At 32.9% G+C, this 27,731-nt stretch overlaps 2 protein-coding genes and 1 pseudogene across 2 annotated transcripts; 1 reads left to right on the top strand and 2 right to left on the bottom strand.

Annotated features, from left to right (window-relative positions):
• The first annotated feature begins 4,268 nt into the window (after positions 1 to 4,268).
• On the top strand, positions 4,269 to 7,861 carry LOC133314216 (probable folate-biopterin transporter 2; annotated as a pseudogene).
• A 676-nt stretch (positions 7,862 to 8,537) lies between these two features.
• LOC133314215 (L-type lectin-domain containing receptor kinase IX.1-like) lies at positions 8,538 to 10,535 on the bottom strand. Its single transcript, XM_061515658.1, has one exon. The coding sequence runs from the start codon at positions 10,533 to 10,535 to the stop codon at positions 8,538 to 8,540; it is 1,998 nt and encodes a 665-aa protein (XP_061371642.1).
• Positions 10,536 to 20,319: 9,784 nt separating this feature from the next.
• Positions 20,320 to 21,779, bottom strand: LOC133314214 (uncharacterized). The gene is made up of 2 exons (XM_061515657.1): positions 21,225 to 21,779; positions 20,320 to 20,508 (listed from the first exon to the last, which is right to left on the bottom strand). Exons 1-2 carry the CDS (start codon positions 21,777 to 21,779, stop codon positions 20,320 to 20,322), a joined length of 744 nt encoding a protein of 247 aa, XP_061371641.1.
• Between the last annotated feature and the right edge of the window lie 5,952 nt (positions 21,780 to 27,731).

Below are 27,731 nucleotides of genomic sequence, written 5' to 3'. Positions count from 1 at the left end.
AGCGGTCGAGCATTACACAATGTATGAAGTGTTTGTTAGAATAATAAACGTACTAACTCAAATATTTGTCAACTCTTCATCTAATATATATGTCACAAATACATACACCTCAAGTAATCAATTTAAAGGCAAATATAGAAAACATATATAGATAGTAATTTAGATGCAACTTTGAGAACCTTTTTTTATGGATAAATATGGAAAACTTATATAGCTGGTATAAAATGCTGACAATTAGAGGTGGCAAAATGGGCTCGGCCGGAGGGCCGGCCCACCCCACCCGGCAACACGTTTTCATATTTTTAACCAAATTATTGTTGGTAGAGATGAAGTATTATTGAGATTAAATACAATGCGTTAAATATATGGTTATATATATATATTCTAATTTTATGAATAATTATTTTTTATTAACTCAAATATTTTTCAACTCTTCATCTAATATATGTCATAACTACAGAAAACATAGATGCATAGCAATCTTGACACAGGTATAAGAATTTTTTTGTGTGGATAAATATGAAAACCTATTACATGCTGATATAAAATGTTAATAGTTAGAGGTAGCAAAATGGGCTCGGCCCTGAGGGCCGGCCCACCCCGCGCGACAGGATTTTTTCATATTTTTAACCAAACTGTTGTTGGTAGAGCTCAAGTATTATTGAGATTAAATACAATGCATTAAATATATGGTTATATATATATATATATATTCTAATTTTATGAATTTTATGAATAATTATTTTTATTTATGCAATTAAGCTAATAAATGGTCCTTTGATATTACCACATAACTTCAACTGTGAAAAGTTTGTTAGACTATTAAACATACTAACTCAAATATTTGCCATCTCTTCATCTAATATATATGTCACAAATATACACACCTCAGGAAATCGATTTAAAGGAAAATATAGAAAACATATATAGATAGTAATTTAGACGTAACTATTAGAACTTTTTTTGTGTGGATAAATATTGAAAACATATATAGCTGATATAAAATGTTGAAAGTTAGAGGTGGCAAAATAGGCTTGGCCCGGAGGGCCGACCGACCCCACCCGGCAACACGTTTTCATATTTTTAACCAAATTATTGTTGGTAGAGTTGAAGTATTATTGAGATTAAATATATTGCGTTAAATATATGGTCATATATATATATATATACATATATTCTAATTTTACGAATAATTATTTTTTATTTATGCAATTCAGCTAAGAACCTTTTTGTGTGGATAAATATGAAAATCTATTACATGCTGATATAAAATGTTGATAGTTAGAGGTCAACCATCCTGCCCTCTAACACTTTTTTTTCCTTATATCTATTGTTTAACAAACCTATTTTTGTGTGGCTAAGGTAATTGGACTTATTGCTGTAAATATTTCAGAAACAAACATCTAAATAAAATGAACAATTAGATTGTGATAAACGAAAATCCATCTAAACAAAATGAACAATCAGCACAACATTTTAAAATTTTTTCTTCATGTATATTATAATTGATTTTATTTTGTAGCAAATTTTGTGTATAGATGAATCATCGAGACAAGATCATATTGAAAAATAATGCAAAGGAGAAGGTTCATTGGTGGCTATATTTGAAGACTGAATTATTGAGTACATAACTATATTTGATTTGCATAATAATCGATGTCTCAGAATTGCAGAGTTTTGTTTTTGGTTTATGCTTACAAAGTTCTGTGTGAATGCTATAGTTTTTTCAACTTCAAAAATAGCACAATATAACAAAACAATTATTTTTTATTTCAGATATTTCTCAAGTAACAGGTTTACATTTTTGTTTTTGGTTCCTACATGTCTATACCTCCACCATCGAAGATATATCCAACATCAAACTTACTTGCAAAGAATTTCTTCGGCTTGCAGAAAATGATTACGTGATGAAAATGCTTCGATAAACAAGTTTGAATCGAGTCCATTGGAATGAATTACCAATAAAAAAAATTATTCATCAAATACCGGATAATTATGAGCATGAAAATCGACCGGTGTACAAAGGAAAAATGTACGAGATTTTCTTCAATCAATAGTAAAAGTTCAATAGAGAACGACAATTATTTTTCTTAAAACGTTGCAGGGAAAGTGACAACCCTGACATTTTGTGCCGTGAAGGATTGGTTAGTTATTTCAAAAAAAATTCCAGTTCAAAGACGCAAGCGGTGGCTCTTGAACCCTTGAAGAGTGCAACATCGAAAGGTCATAGTGAGCAAGTATGTTTATTAGGGGTGAAATTGGGTCAGGCCGGCCTACAGGGGCCTATGGCTCGGTCTACATCAGGCCAGACCTGACCTAGTATATTTTGTATAATAGGTCGGACTTGGGCCTTAAAAAAGCCTGTTTAAAAAAAAAGACCGTAAGCCCACTTTCAAAAGGCCGGGCCTATAAGCCTACAGGGCGGCTTATATTGTACTATTTATTTCAAATAAAATAAAATAGAGTAAGTATGCCTTGATGAAAAAACAAAAGATATAAATTTAATCAATTGCAATTATTTATATCTTAATTATATTCGATTATATTTTAATAGAAATCTTACTTTATTTCTTTATTTCTTATATAGGAGGAACCAACATCTCAACATGTTAGATTGTGTATATGAATATATTAAAAGATTTTTGGGAGAGGTTATACTTACTACAAGCATCATGATCTGTTTGTTGGATTCATGTAGTTATTTTAATTTACATAGAATGGATTTGTTTGTTGGATTTGATGAAATATATGTTATTTAGTTTGAGCATTTTGCTTTTGAAAATGACTTAAATGCATATTGTATGATTTTTGTTATGATTCATGATTCTGTTTGGACGTTGAAATTATGATTTTTAGTGTAGCTACAGAATTTGAGTACTTTGTAAAGTTGATTCATGGTTCTGCTTGGAAGTTAAAAATTAACAGGCTAACGGGCCAAGGCAGACCATTTGTTTTTTTATAAACGGGCCAAACCAGGCTAACAGTTAGACTCATACTAGGCTTGGGCCAGGCCAAATTGAAATTTTTTGACGTAGGCTTGGGCTTTTCGGGGCAAAGCTTGGCCCAGCCCAGCCCACTTTCACCCCTACTTGGAAGTTAAAAATTAACAGCCTAACGGGCCAAGCCAGGCCATTTGTTTTTTTATAAACGGGACAAGCCAGGCTAACAGTTAGACTCATACTAGGCTTGGGCCAGGCCAAATTGAAATTTTTTGACATAGGCTTGGGCTTTTCGGGGCAAAGTTTGGCCCAGCCCAGCCCACTTTCACCCCTAATGTTTATTGCATGCTGTTGATGAATGGTGAAGATCAAAATCAAAGAAATTTTGGATTTGGAATTTTTCGTTCCCTGAATAAGACAAACAGTTTACAACAATTTAGACAGCGGGTGAAATGTTTTATCCGAAGCTTGTGGGGGCGTAAAGAAATTGTTTGAAACCATGACTCACATTTCTTTTGGGTAATTATCTAATTTGTTCCCAAATCAATGCATTTGTCGAACACATTTTTTATATCAAAATGAAAGGAACTTAAGAAATAAAGCAAAAAAGCTTTTATTATCTATATTATTATTAAAATAAAGTTTTTATACAAAATGTGGATACTTGATTTTTGACTATAAAAGGATGAATACCTTGAGTGTGTTGTGAAAAATATTTTTTTTTACTATAATGCTATACAATCGCTTGGTGATAGTAAAAATGGTACATAACTCTGTTTTTCCAGTTCGATAAGTTTTTTTTTTATAAACCGACCGATTTTTTTTCCTGATAGTATTACTTTTGGGCGTTAACATATTAGTGTAACTTATTTAATGAGTTTTTGCCTTTTGTATCGCAGAGTAGGCACAAGGAACAGAAATCACATAGCAAATGGCATATTTGGTAAGTGTTGATCTTTTAACTCCATATGTGCTTGATGTTATTGTTACTTTGAGTGGTATGCATTATTCTTTTTATATCCCTTCCTCATGTTAACATGGTGTAATATGATATTTTAGTATGCAAAAATAATTGATCCTTCTGAATAGAAGATCTTTGTTTGTGGTTGATATTTACAAAGTTCTGTGTCAATGTCGTAGTTTTTCCACCTGAAATATAGAACAAAATAGCAACACAATTTTTTTTTGTAGGTATAAGGTTTGAAGTGCGATTAACCAACCAGGATAGACGACAAAAATTTTGATCTTTTTTCCCCGTGCATCGTACGGGTAATACACTAGTATTAATCGAACTAGAACCGCGATAATTGATCTGCTCAAAAATTGAATATGGTAAAAATCGAACCCTATCTCGGGTATTCGGCGAAGCTCTTCGCGGGATGCAACGGCGGCAGCGGGACGAAGGTTATGGTCAGCGGCGTCGTCGCGACGGAGGCTATGGGCAAGATCGGCGGCAGCAGAGTGTATGTGAGAGAGAAAGAAGGCTATCTCGTGAATTCGGCGAAGCTCTTCGCAAGATGCAGCGGCGGCGGCGGGACGGAGGTTATGGACAGCGGCGTCGTCGCGACGGAGGCTATAGGCAAGATCGGTGGCGGCAGAATGTATGTGAGAGAAAGAAAGGGGAGAGAGAGAAAGGGGAGAGAGAGAAGGGGGAGAAAGAGAAGCGAAGACGGATGGGCTTTTAAGAATTCAATGAGGACCGTCGGATCACTATTACCAATCTAACAGTGAGATTGATTAGTAGTAACATTGGTTGTAACTTTACTTGGTTGTCACAATATCTTATCACATATATATATATATATATATATATATATATATATATATATGTAGGATCCTTTGACACCAGTGTCAAATTTGAAATTTGACACCTCATCTTATAGCCATTAGATAAAAAAAAACCAACGACTCTGATTTGTAAGCATGTGACACCATTGATCTTTTTTTGATCTAAGGACTATCAGATGAGGTGTCAAATTTCAAATTTGACACTGGTGTCAAAGGATCCTGCCTTATATATATATATATATATATATATATATATATATATATATATATATATATATATATATATATATATATATATACATATATATACATATAGGGATAGAATCAACTTACACCAGTGTAAGAATAATAAATCTTACACCAAATCTTAACCGTTGATTTCTGTGCATCCAATGGTTGAGATTTATTGAGAATTAAAAATTAATTAATGAGTGAGACGTAATAAATCTTAACTGTTAGATGTAGAAAATCAATGGTTAAGATTTAGTGTAAGATTTATTATTCTTACACTGGTGTAAGATGATCCTGCCCCATATATATGTAGATATATATATATATATATATATATATGGGCAGGATATTCTTACACCGGTGTAAGAGTTAGAAGTCTTACACTCAATATTGAGCATTGATCCACTTGTATCCAATGGCTTACATCACTAAAAAATTAGAGCCTTTAGATATAAATGAAATCAACGGACAAGATTGAGGGTGTAACTTACACTGGTGTAAAATGATCCTGACCCATATATATATATATATATAGGGACAGGATCATCTTACACCAGATCTTAACCATTGATTTTCTGCATCTAACGGTTAAGATTTATTCGGTCTCACTTATTAATTAATTTTTAATTTCCAATAAATCTGAACCGTTAGATCCACAAAAATCAACGGTTAAGATTTAGTGTAAGATTTATTATTCTTACACCGGTGTAAGTTGATCATTTTCTATATATATATATATATATATATATATATATATATATATATATATATATATATATATATAAAATTTGAAAGCATTCTTATTCAATATTTTCTAATCACCTTGTTCTCGGAATATGACCTGAAGACTCTCCTCAATAAAATAGAGGATGTATTAAATTATTGTCACCTGAAGATAGGGGAGACTAATCTCCCACCGAGAAGGAGATAATTTCCTTAGACCCCAAAAAATTTAAAAAAATTGCTTTACCCAAGGTTTAAACCTTGGCCAAAGCAATGGATATGGAAAAAGTGTGATCTCTTTCTGCAGCATCTTTGCTAATGTAATTATATTTATAAATCGGAATATTATATGTAAATGGCCTCTGATTTGGGGTAAAATCACGGTTCCGCCTGATTTGGGGTAAATGGACAAAGGATGTAACATTTGCTGATAATTATAGTGTATGGGTGGTGTTTTGTTTATAATGTGTGTATTATGAATTGTGGATAGTGCAGTTTTAATTTCAAAGTAAAGAAAAGGGAAGTTAGGGAAAAAAAAATTAAATTATTATTTAAATAATAAATGATAAGAACATAGTATTTTGAAACCAATTTATGGATTTATTAAGCAATCAGTCTTACCAAAATTGGACATGACTGGATGCGCACATCATCTTCTCTATATCTGTAGTAGGTACATCTGCCATTTAACAAGTGATATTTAGATAAAAAAAAATATTTTTCTCTTCTTTCCATACAAGTATGATAGTAATTTCTCATTTTTTTATTGGAGCGAAAAGGATCTACTAAAATTAGTTGTTCCAAAGGATCAAAACAGCCGGTTATTAATGGAATTCCTCAGGCATCATACATTTTTTAGTTACTGAGAGAACCCAACTACTCTCTTTTGAGTCCAGGAATGAGCTCTCGTTGCGCCCCATTCTGTGGGAGCACTGTTAGGTTTCTTCATTAGTGGTGTCTTTGTTCGTCTTATGGGCCTTATGGTTAGCTTTTGGAAACTTTTTGTCCTATAATCTGCAAAATAAAATAAAATTGCTTGTCTTTTATGTACTTCATTACTTGCATTTCATTAGAGCATTTTCCTTGTAGGGTGTGTTTGGTTTGATGACTATCCCAGCTGGACTTGTAATTTTGGTTGGTTTTCTGCTTGATGGGCCTCGTATGCAAAACTTTTCTTTCAGACAGGTAAAACTAACTTGTCATTTCCATAGTCGTAATACTCGCATAATCTGATTTTCCATGTTGTGTCTAGGTGAACCAAAATTTTCTTCATGCTGGCAAGGTTATGTGGACTACATTAAAGAGTGAATAAGTTGTTATCAAAAATAAAAAAAAAGAGTGAATAAGTATGGAGACCTTGTTTATATACGTATTTATCCCCTGCATTGAGTTTGGATATCCTTGAAGGAATGTTCTATTGGTATACAGACTCAAAGGGTGGGCCATCTTTCTCTCAGGTAATTGGTTATGCTTATTCATTCATGCTAGGATGTGGTTTTTTAATTTGGCTAAAGTTGAATGAAAAATCATTTTGTTAAATAGAAGATGATAGAGTATAGAACTTCAGTAACCTTTATCATTCATTTTCTTACACAGGAGAGTATCGGTTTTATAGTTTCTATTAGTTCAGTGGGGTCCCTTTTAGGTGCAACACTATAACTGTTGCTCTAAAAGATTACTCATTCAGAGACTTGCTCTTCTGGATTCAGTTGTTTGTCAGGGATGCTTGATTTGATTCTGGTCTTGAGATGGAACCTGAAGTTTGGTATACCAGATTATTTCTTTGTTGTGATTGTTGAAAGCATAGCTCAAATGACTAATAGGCTAAAGTGGATGCCTATGCTTGTTCTTGTTCTCAGTTCAAAGCTTTGCCCTCAGGTATTGAAGGCAACTTCTTTGCTCTGCTAATGTCAATTGATAATGTTGGACTTCTCTCAGCATCATGGGGAGGAGAATTTGTACTCCACATACTAAAGATTACAAGATCAAGGTTTGATAATCTTTGGTTGGCTATTTTGATCCGAAACATTATAAGAATCACTCAACTTTGCCTGCTGTTTTTGGTACCTAGAGCTGATCCCAACTCTTCCATTCTTCCAAGCGAAAGAGTGAATTCAAAGGTGGCTATTGACACTTCAGAAACCAAAAATGTTGAGTTGATGTCCCTTGTAAGTACATAGTGATGATGGTATATAGTCAAGTGAAAAAACATTCTTTTGGATTAGCAAGTTCTAATACAGCTGGAAATTACCAAGCCAATTTATGTTACTTTAAATTGTGCAGAGATGTCAGAAGAAATTGAGAAAAAAATAAAGTGGCTCTGATGTAGGACCTTTTCATTTATGTCCTTTCTCTTGTCACTTTCATATCCAATATCTTGAAAAATTTGTTTGCATAACGTGGGGACAAAAAAAGATCATGAGAGGACAGGTCTAAGCAGCTTAGTGAAAAGTGATCAGTGTGAGAATGAGAGACATTCAAGGGGAGAAAATTCCTCATGAATATTAATCGGTGGTAGGTATATGTATGTGAAGCACACCCCTGGCATATTCTTATGGGTTGATGTGGATTCATTTGTTTAATATAGAGCCATACAATAAAATCCGACAAAAAAATTGCACATTTGTAATAAATTAAATAGTGATGATTCTAAAGGGAATTTTCATCAAAATAATTCAGTGCCTTTTGCAACTTGGGATAGAATCTAATGACAATTGTCAGTCCCAACCATTTTTCAAGCCATCAAATAATTAGTCACAGGAAGTAAAAAAAAAAAAAATACATAGAATAAAATCAATTCCACATAAAAAACATAGCTTCCATCCACAAACCCTGCAAATCAATTGTGACAGCAAATTAACGTCCAACACTAATAAAGCTGTTAGTGATGGGTGGTGTTTGTAAGGAAGAAATGGATTGCCTAATCATTGGAAGAGAAGGACGATCATGCATATCAAGTGGAAGCACAGGTAATGGAGCTTCAAGCTGAAGAACCCTTATTACCTGTGCTGCCTTAGGCCTTTCCTTCTCATTTGGATTGGTACACCATAGCCCCACAATGAGCAAGCTTGTCATTTCATTCACATCAAACACTTTATCCAATCCATCATCAGCAGCATCAAGAATATTCCCTTCCACATAGAGTTGCCATGCCCAATTCATCAGAGGCACATGAAACTCTCCATCTTGATAAGTCCTCCTTCCACTTGCAAGCTCGAGAGCCACAACACCAAAACTATACATGTCTGATTCTTTACTAGCCCTCCCTCCATTGATGTATTCTGGTGCCAGATACCCATATGTCCCAACTACCCCTGTCCTCTGAGTCCTCAACCTTGGATCCACCAACTTTGCCATCCCAAAATCTCCAAGCTTGGTGCTGAAATCTGTGTCCAATAACACATTAGCTGACTTAATATCTCTATGAAGAACACACTGCTCTGCATCCTCATGAAGATAACGAAGTGCTGTGGCCACTCCTAATGCTACCTTGTACCTCACATCCCATACTAAAGTTTTCTTGTTCCCAAAGAGATGTGTGTCAAGGCTTCCATTAGGCATGTACTCAAAAACAAGTAACAACTCTCCTTGCTCTTGGCACCACCCTATGAATTGGACCAAGTTTCTATGTATAAGACGGCTTATGATCCTAACCTCATTGGTGAACACTCTCTCTGAATTCTCAAAGTCACCAAAGATCCTTTTCACAGCAACAACTCTTCCTAGATAACTCAGAACCCCTTTGTAAACTTGTCCTGACCCTCCTCTTCCTAGCCTTCTATCATCTGCAAAATCATTGGTGGCTGCAACTAACTCTCGGTAATCAAATCTTCTAGGTATAGTTGCTTTATCCAAATCAAAAATCACCGAGGTGGATCCATACTCATCAATATCACCATCAACGTTGGTTCTTCTTCTCTTCTTCAGGATTAGCCAATAAGCAAAACTAGCCACCAAGAGCACCAAAATCACTGGACAAATCACAGCAACAACTAGCACAACTGTGTTGGACTTCTTGTTTGTTCTGTTCACACCAGTGGAGTTCAAAGTTGAGCTAAACTTCCAAGACTGTATAACATTTCGTTCTGTGGAAAGGCCAGTTGAAGCTGAAAACCCAACATTCACCCACTCTGGTAGAATCTTCATGAAGTCAACCTGGTAAGAAAGAGAAGAATTTATGCTTGTGTTTTTGCTTGTGTTTCCATTGAAGTACCAAGACACAGCAAGAGTGTTGGTGGAAGCAGTGTAAGTAATCAAAGCATGACAAGGGTTCCCAATGTTGTTGTCAATATCAAACATGGCAAAAGCCACAGATGTGAGAGAGTTATCATCAATCCCCACATGTTTCATTGGTGGGTCAGTTGAACCTATGAAGGTATCAAACTCAACAGCAAAAACATGGTTTTGGGGTAAGTTGCTATTGGTGGTGGCATTGAATAGTGCAAAAGTGCCACCTGCTGAGTTTGGAGGAATCTGGTACCCAAGAGGTGCCAAGTAAAAGGCAAAGCCATCACCATATGAGGTATCATTCACCTTGTCAATAATGAATGTGAAACTAGTGGTGAAATCTGTGAGAACTTTAGAAGATGAGTCCCACAGGTGCAAGGGTTCTCCATATATAGCTCTACCAACTCGGAAAAGATAACTCACTTTGTTTAAGTCTATGGATCCGTTGCTTGCCATGCCATCACCTTCATATAACATGCTGCTTCCAGCATCATTGAAGTTTGTTATGTTGAAGAATAGTGGTTCAACTGTTGATGGAAGGGAAGAAAGGGTGATAAGCACAAGAAGAAAAGCTACAAAGCAATCAATCATATGGAGCAAGTGGGAACAAGATGGAGCACCCAACATGGTTGTTGATTGGAATTACTTGGAGGCTGCAGCTCGCAGCCATCATTTTTGTGTATAAATAGTTGAAAATTTCAAGGCCCAAAGGATAAGAGCAAATGGACACTATATCTTGTATATATTAATAATATCATTCAAATAACACGCAAATTTAATAAGTGAAAGTTCGATTATTTGGATCTATATAGATGAGAGTTTAATAACTTGCATTAACTAGGACTTTTTTTAAATTAAAGGTAATATTCTTGAACATTGAAAACCTGATACCTCTTACTATAATATTTAAAGTATCTCTAATTTTTTTCTTTCTTGCTTCCGCAACCTACGACACTAAGCATATTATACTGTGTAGCAATGACTTTTTTCTTTTTCGGTGGTTGAAGACCAGTTTTCTTTCATCATGATTGTGTGCCATGTGCATATTATATATATATATATATATATATATATATATATATATATATATATATATATATATATATATATAGGATATTCTTACACCGGTGTAAGAGTTAGAAGTCTTACACTCAATCTTGACCATTGATCCACTTATATCCAACGACTCACATTACTAAAAAATTTGAGCCGTTAGATAAAAATGGAATCAACGGATAAAATTGAGAGTGTAAAATGATCCTGACCCATATATATATATATATATATATATATATATATATATATATATATATATATATAAGGTAGGATCCTTTGACACCAGTGTCAAATTTTAAATTTGACACCTCATTTAAGAGTCGTTAGATAAAAAAAGATCAACGGATCTGATTTGTAAGCATGTGACATCGTTGATCTTTTTTTATCTAACGGCTTTCAGATGAAGTGTCAAAGAATCCTACATCTATATATATATATATATATATATATATATATATATATATATATATATATATACACACACGCACATCGAAGGTGGAAATTGGTGTAGCCGATGAAAATTGAATTATATATGTGCAATTTGCGCAAAAGTAATGTAAGAATGATGTTTTCAGTAACCATTTTTCTAAACCAAAATACTTTTTAAAATCTATTTCACTTTAGGGGCGTTTGGTACGCAGGATTTTGAGGGATTCTCGGGAAACTGAATTTTTCTAAATTTTAAATTTTCAGATATTATCGTAAACTGAATGCAAAAATCATATTTTTGAAAATTGAGATTCCCGGACAAATAAAAATTTCTCCTGTACCAAACGCCCCTTATAGTTTTTGAGCAATGGACGACTCACGCACACTGATTCCAAAAGATGGTATTTGCTTCTTCTTCTTTTTCTCTCATTGTTTGATATACTAAGAAATTCATATAATTTTATAAAATAAAAAACAGAAATTCATATAAAAAGGAAAGTGGTAAGAAGTAACACAACAAAAGTGGAGCACCCATAACAATTTATTAAAATTTTAAAATATATAGGGATTTATAGGGAATAATTTTATCTCCTACACACATATAAAAGTGGGATCCATATTTTTTTTCTTATGTGTGTATAAAAGATAAAATTATTTCTTTCAACATAGAAAATATTAATCCTATATATTTATATATATTCATTTATTTATTTTAAAGATAAAATTACTTTAAATAACTCTTTTTATTAAAAAAAACAGAGCATATATAATTTTAGTCAAACCGCCTAGTGCAAGTTGGTGGCTAAATGTATGCTCTCCATGTTTTTTTAGGGTAGTAACATGGTTGGTATGTGCAAGTTGCTGCTATAATAAGGAGAGGTTCTTATATCATCTAGACCAATGAAATTTTGCCATTTGGAATTTGTAGACCTACATAACTTTATTTATTCAAAATATATTCAACTTAGAAATCTGCTAACCATAGTTAGTATTAACTGTATAGCCTCACTCACTCGTCAAAAGACGACAGCAAGACCCCATTATAAATATTCTTGTGTCAAGTACTATGAATGCTGTACAAGGCATTTTTATTTTTCTTTTGTCACGAGGACAAAATCACTATTATTTCAACCCAATTAGTATTATGAATGTTGATAGCTGAAAGCTCATTTTTTATTTAATCTTAAAGCCAACAAATAATTTTGAATGATGAATGGTTTTTTTTTTTTTTTTTTATCGTTTGTCAGAATGAGAATATACACCCATCTACGTACATAACGGAAACAAGTGCTGCAGCCAAGGAAATGGAAGAACTCCATGTTGATGAAAATATGTGAATAGGCAATACAATTAATAAGAAAATATAATTTATTTTAAATGGTGAATCCCACAGGACTAATTATAGATTAACTTCAATAGGTAAAAAAGAAACTGATATCTTTTCCCTGTTTCACTCATGTATACGGCTTTTTTTGTCCAATCACCATTCATAATATCATGGCCAAATGAGTCTTCTAAGTCCACATGCAAATTTTCTTTATCCGATGACAAATATAATATCTAGACTCTAATATTTCATTGGGCTATTCTTGAATAATTGATTGACTTCTTTAACATCATACTATGTGTTAGGAACAAATATACAAAATTAATAATAATAATAATAATAGGGTAAAGGATTTCTTCAATTACCGGAGATAAAGTTATCTCCAGTGAGCCAAAACGATGTCATTTTAGGACGAAAATCAAGGTATTTTTGTAATTATAATATATTGCAGGGTTATATTAGTCTTTGTCATTATAATTTTTTAATCTTATAACCCAAAACGACATTGTTTTGAGTTCACTGGAGATAACTTTATCTCCGATGATTGAAGAAATACTTTTTCCATAATAATAATACGATAAAATATGTATCGCTTGAGAGAAATGGTTGACATTAACAACCAACGTATGTTAGTTTGTAGAACTGTAGGAGGAGTTTGAATCCTTAAGCATGTGGTTCTACATTTAATTTCAAAATTCATGCGTGAAAAAAGTATGGTTAGGAGAGATCTTATTTAATATTTGGCACGCATTCTAAGATATTAGTTTGTCACCTGTAAAGTGAAGAGAGATAGCAGTTGACATTTTCGGCACAAGTGGGAGATTTGAGCCATTTAATAGGAGCTAGCTGGACAGTGAAAACTCATTTTTCATTAATTTTCACAAAATCTGACCGACTCTTTCAAAAAGGGGCTATTTTTGTCTTACTTCATCGTTTTTTTAATCGAATCTGACGAATTTATTTCATATATATATATATATATATATATATATATATAGAGGTAGGATTCTTTGACACTAATGTCAAATTTCAACCTCATCTGAGAGCCGTTAGATCAAAAAAGATCAATGGTGTCACATGCTTACAAATCAGAGTCGTTGATCTTTTTTGATCTAACGGCTCTCAGATGAGGTGTCAAATTTTAAATTTGACATTGGTGTCAAAGGATTATACCTCATATATATATATGGAAAAAAATATTTATCATTTTAAATGACACAACTTATGTCATTTCACTCTCAGAAAGAGGTGAGACCGCACCACAAGAGTTAGCCTAGTGGTGTGGGGTGTGTGTGTTAGGAGTGTGTGTAGTGTAGAGTGTTGTGTTCAATTCCTTGTAACCTCCAAACAAACAAAAAAAGAGGTGGGACCACACCTTTATATTTTTTGTCCACTCTTTCTCCTCCTTTATTTATCTTTCTCTCACTTAAAATGACACAACTTTACATTCTTTAAAATGATACACATTTTACCCTATATATATATATATATATATAGGCAAAAGTATTTCTACAGCCACTTTAGATAAGCTTATCTACAGCTACCGTTTATAACTATGTTTTCCTGGGAGAACATAGTTATAACATTAAAAGTTGCTTTTTTTTTCTCTCCTCATTTACTTTTCAGAACCTGTCTGCTGACGTGGAGACAGAGAAAAAAGCAACTTTAATGTTATAACTATGTTCTCCCGAGAGAACATAGTTATAAACGGTAGTTGTAGATAAGCTTATCTAAAGTGGCTGCAGAAATGTTTACCCCTATATATATATATATATATATATATATATATATATATATATATATATATATATATATATATATATATATATATATATATATATGGGTGACAATATGGGTCAACCCGACACGACACGACACGTTTTTGACCCGTACACTATTTGACACGACCCTGACACGACCCGTTGCGGGTCACGGGTCGACACGACATGACCCGCAAAATTTAAAAAAAAAGTGGGATTTTTTGAAAAATAAGTAAATTAAAAACAATAAAAAATAAAAATAAAAATAAAAAAAGATTAGCTTCTGTTTTTTGAGATTTTTAGTTCCTTCTATTCTTTTCTATACTAAACAATGACTATATATATCAATATATAAATGAATAAAAATAATAATATAATAAAATATTTAATAAAAAAATAAAAAATGACATTGTGCGGGTTGACACGCGAACCCGCGGGTTGACACGTGACCCGACACGAAAAAAACGGGTCACATTTACACAACCCTGACACGACCCGCCCTGACCCGCGGGTTGACACGACACGTGATTTGGCGGGTCGGGTCACGGGTCAACCCGCGGGTCAATACATGTATTGCCACCCCTATATATATATATATATATATATATATATATATATATATATATATATATATAGGGGCAGGATATTCTTACACCGGTGTAAGAGTTAGAAGTCTTACACTCAATCTTAACCATTTATCCACTTGTATCCAATGGCTCACATTACTAAAAAATTTGAGCCCTTAGATATAAGTGGGATTAACGGACAAGATTAAGAGTGTAACTTACACTGATGTAAAATGATCCTGACCCATATATATATATATATATATATATATATATATATATATATATATATTGGGCAAGATATTCTTACACCGGTGTAAGAGTTAGAAGTCTTACATTCAATCTTGATCATTGATCCACTTGTATCCAGTGGCTCACGTTACTAAAAAAGTAAGTTACACTGGTGTAAAATGATCCTGACTGTGTGTGTTGTGTGTGTGTGTGTGTGATTTTATAAAAATTAATTAATTAATAAGTGCAACCCAATAAATCACAACTTTTAGATTTACAGAAATCATAATTAAGATTTGATATAAGACTTATTATTTTTGTACTACTGGTGTAAGTTGATCCTGCCCATATATGGGATAGGATATTCTTACACCGGTATAAAAATAATAAGTCTTTTACCAAATCTTGATAACTGATTTGCTTGAATCTAACAACTCAAATATCTAATAAGTTACTACTGTTAGATATAAATAGAAATAAGATAAGATTGAGAGTGAAACCCTGTAACGAATATATATATATATATATATATATATATATATATATATATATATATATATTACTTGATTATTTAAATATTACTTGATTATTTAATTCATTTTTTGGAAATGACTTAATTCTTAATTATAAAAATTATTTCAATTTTGTATTTATTTAGAACACCCCACAATCCCCTTTTTGTTGAGGTTTCACACATATAGTATGACTCATTTAAAGCTTTGATATTGGATGACTGGAAGTGAAGAGAAAAAAAAAAATCGTATAAAAACTTACACTTGTATTCACTCTGTAATATTGATAAGCGCTTTTTAATGCTTTTATATTGTTATCTAACAAATACCAAAGATGCAATTAAAAAATCCGTGTTTAACTACCAAAAAAATAAAAAAACTCCGATGTTTACATTAGCATGTTTTATACTTTATAATAATGATTAAAATGTTTGAGAGATTTTAATTGTGTTTTAATTGAAGACATAAAAAATGTAATTTTTCTCAAGTTTAAAATCTTTGATTTAATTAAATAATAATAGGTGCAATGCAATGCATGATATTAAGGTCCATTCCCTTACCTTTCACTTAGATTCGTCATAACAACTACATAGTTTACCACCGGACATCCCATTCAAAAGAGAGACATTCTTAGATAATTATTAGGTACACTCCGATGTAGGATATTTCTCTTGTACTGTAGCATTCAACGTGAGTTATATATATATATATATATATATATATATATATATATATATATATATATATATATACCAACTTGTAAGCTATTACTATTTCTCCTTATTTTCATGTGTTAACGATTATTAATAATAAAAATATTGACAAGACACAAATTAAATGTGAAAGAGAATAGGTGTTCTGAAGAATATTTGTTCGTTCAAAATCAATGTTCTTGTGCCGCATAGCATAACCAGCTTGACCTAGTACAGCAACCAACTAGGACGAAGACTCAAAATGGACCACGCTCCAAGCTAGTTATAGCGAAGTCAACGGAAAATTAAAGTTTTCGTGTTCATACTTCATTCTTTCATATCGTTGTCACCAGTACTTGAAGTATAATCATAATAATTTGTAATTGAAATATAATCATTAATAATTTGTAATTGAAATATAACCTCTAGTAATTTGTAATTGTAATATTAGGACTCATTGGGATGAGTTCTAAAGAAAAAATATTTCTGTGTTTCTTTATAATTTTTTTTTTAAAAAGTAAAAAAAAATTATATATATATATTATGTTTATATATGAAATTTGAGAAGTATTTTTTTTTTTCAGGTAGCGAGAAGTAATTTTTTTAATGTTTGAATAACTTTTAATTTGAAAAGTTAACTTTTAGAAACATAAAATTGTACCTCGTTTTAGTGCTTCAATTTTCTTTTTTAAAACAATCATCCAAAACCAAGAAAACGTAATAAAATCTCTTTTTTATTTTAAAAAAATCAAAATGACTTTTAAAACCAAAATAGTTCTACAACCAGTACCCAAAAAAAAGATAAGAATGTCTAATTAAATCTTGGACTTAATAAGTCTAGAAATTTTTATAAAAATAAAAATGTAATTAATTCTAATTACATTCATTAGAAATCTTATTAAAAATGAGCAATTAATAATATTAATAAATGCATATTACATGAAATAGTCGATAAGTCAAAGGCGTTTTATAGAATCAATAACGACATTACTATATGCATGCAATAAATATTGATTTTTTTTATTTCATTCAATGTACATTTGTTAATTATTAATTGCTCATTTATTATTTGTTGCTTTCGTTTTCAACTACTATTTCATAATTTTATTATGAAAATAAAGATCTATTTATTCGTGTTATTATTATTTTTATTAAGGCTATCACGTCACGTTAATAAACTGTGATGAAAATCCTTTTCCTATTTCATAATTTAGTGTATGAGATTCAGTATGAAATGAAATTAAAATTAATGCAAATAACACAAATATCTTTAATGAGAAATAAAAAATCATTCTCAATAAAAATTAAAACTAAATATTGTACAAAACGCAATAACTCTATAATAACCTAAAATGAAAATTACACCACAAAAGCATCTCCGACTCCGAGGCAAGTATCCAAAAGATTGAAAATTAATCACCATATATCAACAAATAATTATTTTTAGCTTGTCTCAATACATATTTGGATATAGATTTTTAAAAAAATTATGTTGAGCTTTTCATAGAATGGAATATGCACATCACTCAAGTACATAAGTGAACTCTTTGAGCGACGGAATAGTATATGTTCTTTTTATGGGGTGTAGTAACTCAATGTACGTAATAGTGATATGAGGTAGATGAATTTGTTGGAATAATAATTTCTCTTAAGTCTTAATCTTATGGTGATAATCATCACCAACAAATCAAGATCCATCATATCAAATCATAAAGGAATATAAATAGAAAGATAGAGGCATACCTGTCTGTCTCCATAACAGCGGAATAACTTCGATCTTCACCTTTGGGATATGCGATCTTTCTCACTCAAATAACCCTAATCTTTATTCTGTAGTGTGTTGTCTCTCTCTTGATGGTGAAGAGATACTAGGGTTGTTATTATGACATATTGGGAACCATAATCCTTTATAGTGTTTTCTTTATTGTGGGGTTAGTAAGCTCTCATTATACCTAGTTGGTCCAACACTGGTATCCACTCATTTGTCCCACACTTACTTAGGAATCTATTTGGGTATCTTTATTTGATCACTTTAATTTACCCAATATATATTAAGGGTTCGTTTTTTCTATAGTCAATGTAGATAACTTATCTACAGTGAGCCCAAAACGACGTCATTTTGAGGCAGAAATCAAGGTATTTTTGTAATTACAATTTATTTCAGGGTTATAATAGTCCTTTTCATTATAATTTTTTAATTTCTCAACCCAAAACGACGTCGTTTTGGGAGCGAATGTAGATACCTTATCTACATTCACTTTAGAAATATTAAAGCCATATATTAAATAGCATACTATAATTATAAATACAATATGTAGCCCACAAATATATTAAAAAATATAATTTTTTAACAATCTCTCACTTGCACTACACATTGACCTGAGATAATTATATCACATATCCTTAGTGCGCAACTGCATGCTATTTATCCTTAGATTCCACCTCATATATAATTCAGTTCATCACCTATATTAATATGAGATCATGGTGGCTTTTGTCACTGTCAAGCATAACTAAACCTTCCATGGTCATCACACCAATATATTCAATGACATAGATCAAGTATAGATGAGTGGCATGGAAATTACATGCAATGTGATCTCTACCATGCCTATTTCCAATTGGTCCTACTTTAGTTCTTATGAGATCAATCCTTAATTTTCTGCATACACAAAGCAGAAACACAAGCACAAAATATACCCATTCTAAGGGAAAATAACATCAAAATCTTTATTCTGTAGAAAATAAACATATAAATGTTTTTACATAGAACACCAACATAAAGAACTCTCACTAAACCATAGTGTCATCAAACAAAACAACACCCATATGAGCAGTCTGCTCGTGAAAGACCTTAAGCACTAAGCCTTTAGTAAGTGGATCCGCAAGCAAGGAGTTCGTCCCTATGTGTTCTATGAAAATCTGATCACTCTGAACTCTGTCTTTAACAACCAGAAACTTTATATCGATATGCTTCAATTTTGAAGAGCTTATGTTATTGTTGGAGTACAACACTACTTACTTATTGTCACAATAAATATTTAGTGGCTTTTCAACATCACCTACTATACGCAGCCCTATGACAAAATTTCGCAGCCATACCCCATGGTTGGATGCCTTAAAACAAGCTACAAATTCAGCGACCATAGTATAGGAAGCTACAAGTTTCTGTTTAACACTCTTCCAAGAAATAGTTCCTCCTGTTAACATGTAGACATAACCTAACGTGGATCTTTTACTGTCTTGGCATCCAGAAAAATTAGAGTCAGAATACCCAAGGATCTCTAATTCATCTGACCTCCGATATGTGAGCATGTAATCTTTTATTCTCTTTAAATACCGCATAACCCTCTTGGCTGCTTCCCAATGATCCACTCATGGATTGCTCAAGTATCTACCTAATACTCCCACTATAAATGCTATATCAGGGCAAGTACAAACCTAGGCATACATAAGGCTTCCTATTGCCTAAGCATAAGGTACCTTTGTCATTTCCTTCATCTCAAGCTTACCATTATGGTCCTAAAAGATTCCTTCGTAGAAACTGGAGAGAAGGTCTCTTTATAGTCTATGCCTTCCTTTTGCGTGAAACCTCTAGCAAATAGACGTGTCGTATATCTTTCGATGTTGCCCTTAGAATCCCTTTTGGTTTGAAATATCCATTTACAACCAATGGATTTTGCACCTTTAGGTAACTTGACAAGATCCCAAATGTCATTATCTTTCATAGACTTCATCTCATCTTTCATGGCATCAATCCATTTATGAGCTCAGAGCTTTCTAAGACTTGTTGAAAGTTGATTGGATCATCTTCCTTTAAGCTTAAAATATTTTCATGCTATTGAAGAAATACAATATAATCATCTGGATTTGCGTTTCTCCTTTCTCTAATGGATCTCCTTACTGGAACTTCTTGAATTTGTTGAGTTTGTTCTTCATGTGGCAAAGGAGGTGGTTCATTGTTGTCTTGAACCAAAGTAATGTCAGGAATCGAAGCATGTTCCATAACAATGTCATGAACAGGTACCTGGTCATTAATTGTTTGTGTCAAAATTGCATCTTGAATGACGGCAATATTAGGAAGAGAAATATAATTTTCTTCATCATCAAAGGCAACATTCCTTACTTTATCTCCCCCCCCCCCCCAAACTCAACATCCTCAAGGAATCTGGCATTTCCCGTCTCAAAAAAAGATCTTGTGGTGGGATTATAAAAATTAAAGCTTCGAGAGCGTTCAACATATCCAACAAAATAACAGCTGATTGTTCTTGAGTCCAACTATTTTTCATTTGGCCTATAAGGCCTTGCTCCAGCTGGACAACCCCAAATGTGTAAATGCCTTATGCTAGGTTTCTTCCCAGTCCATAGCTCATAAGGGTTTTTGTCACTGCTTTGCTAGGGACCCTGTTAAGGATATAAAATACAGTCTTTAGTGCTTCTCCCTAAAGTGATTCTGGTAATGAAGAATGACTACACATACTCCTCTCCTCACCATGTCTCTAAGAGTCCAATTTCTTCTCTGCACAAAAAATAATAAGTAAATATCGTATCCTATTTCTTTTGCTTCTTTAGCATAAGTGGTTCATCTACAATGTTCCGAGCTCTCTTCTTTCTCTTATTTTGAGAGGTTGATGCCAAGTGAGCACTATTAGTCTTTTCTCGCTGAAGCCTTTCTTCCTTTTGCACACAGTGAGCAACGAGCTCATTAAGAGTTCATTTGTCCTTCTAGGTATTGTAACTCACTACAAATTGACCATATTGTGAAGGAAGAGATATTATAACTAAGTACATGAGCAACTCACATGGCAGCTCTAACTTTAATGCCTCTAGTTTTCCAGCAAGGTTAGACATTTCCATAATGTACTCCCTTATGTTTCTCTTTCCATTATACCTCATATTAATGAGGTTGGACAAGGTTTGACCAATTTCAGCCTTTTCATTTCGAGCAAAGTATTGCTCGAGTTCCTTCAAAAACATCTTGGCATCAGTAGTCTCAACTATCGAGCCCCTAAACGCCTTCGGAACGGAGCATTTCATGATCATCAGATACATGCGATTTGAGCGTTCCCACTTCTCAACCTTATCCGTATTTGGATTTTTTGGAGTAGAAGTAGGTTTCTCAAACCTTAGCGCATTGTATAAATCCATACAGCCGCAAAAAATTTCCACATGCTCTTTCCACAGCTTGAAATTCGACCCATTAAGCATGGAAATCATATTCACTTGAGCAACAAAGTTAGCAGAAGTAGCAGAAACCGTATAGAGAACAAAATAAGATAACATACTCATAACAGTCATATCATGTATATATTTAAACACCATCATAGTGATATTACATATATGATATTGACAAATAATCTGAAGTCAAATGAGTTTATTTACAAGATACCTAACACAACATTGACATTCAGTCTTTGGACAAAAATATCAACTTGTAAGTGGTACTCTCAATGCAGTAATCAAACATTAACAATAAGTCCTGTCAAACCATAGCCTTCCTTTGGGCCGACTATGACTCACATGGTGAAGCCTTAATAATTGTCAAATACTTATTACCATAGGTATGTCCATTACTTGGCCAAATAATAACCTTCCTTTGGGCCGATTGTTAGCCGCATAAGCAACAAACACACATATGATCATAGAGCATATATTATTTGGCCAAACAACTACTTTCCTTTGGGCCGATAATTATTCGCAGAAATAATATATACTTATATGATCAACCTATTTGAAATCAAATTAACCTTTATAAATCTGGCCACTTTGGCAGCTAACAAATCTATCATATTTAATTTCAAATAGAAATCTTTAGGGTCAATATACCCATTTAAAAATAAAATAACAAAAATAAAGAAAATTATTCTTTATCAATCCTCAATGTACATACATACATACATACATATTATATCATTATACCAATAACAATAAGTACCTTTTTCGTTATAAGGCTTAAAAATGATGCACAATCGATGCACAGGTAAGCCTTTTCAAATAAAAGCTTGAAAATGATGCACAATACCAAAAAAAAAAAATTTAAATTTGGCTTTTGAAAAAGAATATCAAATCTAAGAAGACCACAGAATCAAAGAACTTAAACATTTGATATCTTTCAAACTATAAGTCCAAAATTTTCTAAGAGAATTCATTGTTCATTCAAATTCTCAATTCAAACAACAAACGCTCATCAATTATAAAGCCAAAAAATTTCAAACAATACATCTTTATGCATATTCAAAAGTTTAAATAATATTTACAAAAAAAAAAGTTTAAATAATAAATCCTTATTAAACTGCGAATCCTAGATTTTCAAAAGATTGTAACTTTTGTTCCAAAACCAAAAAATTACCGTCAAGGAACAAAAATACCACTACATAGCTAATACAAAATACATGACCACTACATAGCTAATACAAAATACATGAGATGTACCCCCGTTAAAAAACAATAAACTTTATGCCAAAAGACAATAAAGCAAAACTTTTCATGATTCACCATATATAAAAATCACAAAACTTAATTCCCTCATGATTCAATATGATGATAGCTCTGATGCCAATTGTTGGAATAATAATTCCTCTTAACCTTTTAGTGATAACCATCACCAACAAACCAAGATCCATCATACCAAATCATAAAGGAATATTAACAGAAAGATGGAGGCATACCTGTCTCCATAGCAGCAGAATAACTTCGATCTTCGCCTTTGGGGTATGTGATCTTTCTTATCAAATAACCCTACTCCTTATTCTTTAGTGTGTTGTCTCTTTCTTGATGGGGAAGATAAGCTAGGATTGTTATTTTGACATATTGGAGACCATAACCCTTTATAGTGTTTTCTTTATTGTTTGGCTAGTAAGCTCCAATTATACCTAGTTAGTCCAACATTGATATCCAACCATTTGTCTCACACTTACTTAGGAATCTATTTAGGCATCTTTATTTGATCACTTTAATTTACCCAATATATATATTAAATAGTACAATATAATTATTAATACAATATATAGCCCACAAACACATTAGGAAATATAATTTTCTAACAGAATTAACCTAAGTTCAATATGGAGTCATTGTAAGTAATGTCTCAAGCAAAGGATAAGAATCAAGGACAATATGTTGTGCTCAGCAGCTATGTGATGAGAATTATTTAGCATAACAACTCTGGAAATAATGTGTAAAATTTATATTTTCAATGGCTGAAGAGGATTAATAATAAATGGGAAGATTCACCAATGATAAGTTATAGTTGTTTTGTCTTTGTGGCCCCACAATGTGTGAGATAAGCACACTCATATGATATGTTAGGTGTGAGATCTGATATGCAGGAAAGTGAGATTCTCTATAACGAGGGTCTAAAAATCTCATCTCAATGATGCATGTTGTAACACCCTACATAATTAGATAGCATAGAGAATATCACATTACTTCTTAAATCATATCTCAAATGAAAGAATAGGAATATAAGATTTTAAAACAACGGCTATAGAAAAAGACATATGTCATAATACCTTTAAAGTTTAATTATACAATAGACATGAAGCCCAGTTCACTAGTACATCTAGATTAGACTAGATTACATCATCAGCAAATGTAGAAACATCTAAACTATATGGGACCCATAAGTAAGTGTATTTATTAAGTCCCACTTAGTCCGCTCTGTTTATAAAATTTTCTATTCTGTTTGGGTAGAAAATAGCATCCACTCCTTCTTCACCAAGCATCTGTATGATCTTCATAAAAGTAGATTATTATTCCCTACCTTTTCACCCATCAAAGCATAGACTAGGCATGTTGTAAGAACCCACATCGTTAATTAAGGAAGTTAATTAATTAATTATGAGAAATTAGGAAATAATTTCATAACTGACCCTAGTAATTATTATAAGGTTTTAATAATTATGATAAGTAATTAATGATACTGAAAGTCACTTTTCTGACGAAAAGTGCAGATACCGGTTCTGCTACTCGGTATAAATGTGTACCGGTGAAGTACACCAAAAAATTATGAGAAGTGTGTATATGTCACTAGAATAATATATAGGATTAGTATGTCAAGTTTCAAGCTAAAATAATGAGAACTGGTGCCAGAACTGATACTGGCTATGGAAAAGAGCGTATCAGAAAGGTGCTGCGAAAAATAAAATAAAAATATGATAAATCTTGTAAAATTAAGTAGGTTCAGAATCCTAAGTTTGGGATTAAAATGCTAAGCGTAGCATTTAGCGCTAATACAGTGCGATTAAGACTTAAGTGACTATATATACCTAGTGGCACATGATCCTAGGTCTATTTTGTGCCTCCATCGTTGAAATTTCTGAAGCCTTCTGACCAGCCACCTTGTCACTCTCTTCCTTCTTCATTTTCTCACCAAAGACACCACCTTTGATCATTGTTCCTTCTCTTGATTAACATATCTTGGTGTGAGCTACCTTGTGTGAGTAAGAGGACCTTGTTTCTGAGTTTGTGCCACTGTTGGGAAGAGTTTGAGGGCTGAGTTTCTTTGTGTGAGTGTTGAGAGCCTTTTCCTTGGTTGTGGGAGCTTCAAGGTGTGGTCTTTGAAGAGAAAGGTTCTTGCTTGGGTGTCATTTTCGTGCACCCTTGAAGTCAGTACCTTGGAGCTGACTTGTGAGCTCCAAGAGCACCTTTGGTTTGCTGTTTTGAGCCTTGGGTAAGTTCACCTAACTTGATCATGAGTTTTCTTGGTTTAAAGGTTGAGTCTTGGCAAGTTAATGAGTTAAACAAGTAACCAACCTGTATATGAACTTAAAAGGGATTAAAAATGCATGTTTAAGCCTCTGGAATCGTGAAAAGAACCACCTTTGGATTGATATCTCACGAAATACAGAACTACATTCTGTCGTGAAATAATCTGGACATGGATATCCGGATATTGCTAAACAGATATCCGGATATTGATATCCGGATATGCCCCCGACATATAGCTGGATATTCTGGGTTTTCGAGGAACAGTAACGGTACTGTTCATACAGAATTGAGTTATGGGTTTGTGGACCCTAGATTGTGGAAGTTGAACTTCTGTAATAACTTATTTAAGTCAGAATCAAGTGATTAAGGGCTTGTGGCTTTGTGAAAAGCCTTAAGACATGAAACGTAAGGAAAGGTGTTGTCTTTATGTCGTATAATTGTTAAGTATGGTTATTGATATGATGATTGGTCCAAAGCAGATTGTGATTCTGTTGTGTTTGGACTTTGAGCTTGTGTGGACTCTTGGCTTGGATAGCTAGCTTGCAAGGTAAGCTTTCGTGTCCTCGGCTTAGCCATTGTTTGTTCCACCATGTCCCATGGAGGGATGGTTTATATGCATGATGTGTTTTCATGTACTGTTTTGTTGAAATGCTATGGAGCTGTTAAGTGCAAAATGCTTATGATATGTATGTGGTGTTTCGCCTGCCAGGAAGCCATGGGGTGGTCCTGGGGGCGGGTATAGCATGGGCTGGTACTGTGTGGGTAATAGACGTATTCCTTCACTTCTCTGATCAGTAGAATAGTTATAACACACATGACATGATTATCTGCTGCATTGCACTGATTTTAGAACTGATATTGAATTACTGCTTTTGGAACTTATATTGCACATGTAAGTGAGCTTGGGGTGGAAGATCCTTGAGGACCCCTTGTCTTACTGAGATTTCTGTTTAGAGATCTCACCCCACGTTTGGGGCACCATTTCAGGTTCAGGTAATGCGGGGGTTGAGACCTCTAGCGGCAGGAGGCCGGAGCTTAGCTGATTGCATGCTATTATGATGATTTTGCTGGATGCTGACATTGCTTTATCTTTACTGTCATGTTATTTGATTTGAGACTGCTGTTGGGCATTGTTGCCTTATTTGGTGAGCATGGGGCTTGTCCATGCCACACTGCTTATGTTTGTTTACTTTGATTGGCTTTGTATTAACTATCAGGATATTCTCCGGACTACGTGTTGTAGATCCGTGAGTAGATACACATTTTATATATGAGGTATTTCAGTTAGCTGTTGTTTTGCAATTTACATACAGGCAATGTTTTGGAAATGAATTAAGTATTTCAACTTGGTAAGGATAATGACGTCATAATTGAACAGAAAAAGATATTTTGCAAAAAAATTTATTAAGCGTGGCTTAATACGATGACATGTTAACAACCGGGTTAACACGAGGTGTTACACATGCTTTCTTTCTGGAAATGTTAGCATAAACATAAATACACGTGAGATAAATCTCAATATTATTGGAATTTTCAAACTATAGTTAGTCCAGCTTCAACCGCTTTAATTAAAAATATCATTCTCTCAAAACATGTTTACAATAAGAAAACAATAGCAGGAACAATAAACTCAGAAAAGAACGTGTAATGTTTAACTGAAACTACTAAGCCCAAACATCTCTGGTTTCTGCATGTGAAAAGTTCTAATTGCAGAGCTCAAGCCAAGTAAGGTGTCTCTTACTATATTTTCATCTGAATCCAAACGTTTGTTGGTCAGTTCACATCAGAATCATTCTGTTAAAGATTACATATTCCATTAATATTCATCTGACACCAAAGGAATACCAATTAATTAGTCCATAGTCTTGCTTCAACATCATTCAATATGAGCATATCCATCAAATCCACAACCAAAGTTTAGAAGACAAAGGCAATGGTAGAAGATAAAACCAAAGATAAAAGATAAATCAAAAGAGTAAAAGAGATTCATAAGAAAATGGTTCGCCAGAGTAACAACACATTCATAACTTTTAAAGAAATAACTTTCAAAATACTAACTTTAAATATAGAAATAGATGAAGAAGATTGAAACTAGGAGAATGAGGTTCTCTCCCAATATTACTGTTAGAGATATATAAAACCATTAGTGTAGCCTCACCTAACAACTTAAGTTTTTGGGTTGAATTTATTCTTTACAATTACCTTTCAATTTCTTTCACCTTCCCTTTTTTTTCTTTCCTTTCTTTCTCTCTCGTTTTCCTTCTCTCTCTTTCTTACTCTCTTAAACTAGTATATATATATATATATATATATATATATATATATATATATAGGGTTTTATAAGAGTTATGTTGTAGGAAAAATAATTGTGTAATGTTATAGAGATTCGTTTTGCGTGCAGTAGTTTTTTTCTTTTTCTTTTTTGCTTCAAAAAGTGTGAGTTCCACAAAATGTTGTGTGTAGGAAACTTTCTTGTGTCATGTTAAATGATAAATACAAATCCCATATATATAATGTACCGGCGACTAACTAGTTTTTTTT

Source organism: Gastrolobium bilobum, unplaced genomic scaffold (assembly GCF_033153095.1).
Source record: "Gastrolobium bilobum isolate Gb01-03AN ecotype WA unplaced genomic scaffold, APGP_CSIRO_Gbil_v1 utg8709, whole genome shotgun sequence".
Lineage (NCBI taxonomy): Eukaryota > Viridiplantae > Streptophyta > Magnoliopsida > Fabales > Fabaceae > Gastrolobium > Gastrolobium bilobum.
The sequence above is the reverse complement of the archived record's forward strand: the minus strand, read 5'-3'. Positions and strand labels throughout refer to the sequence as shown.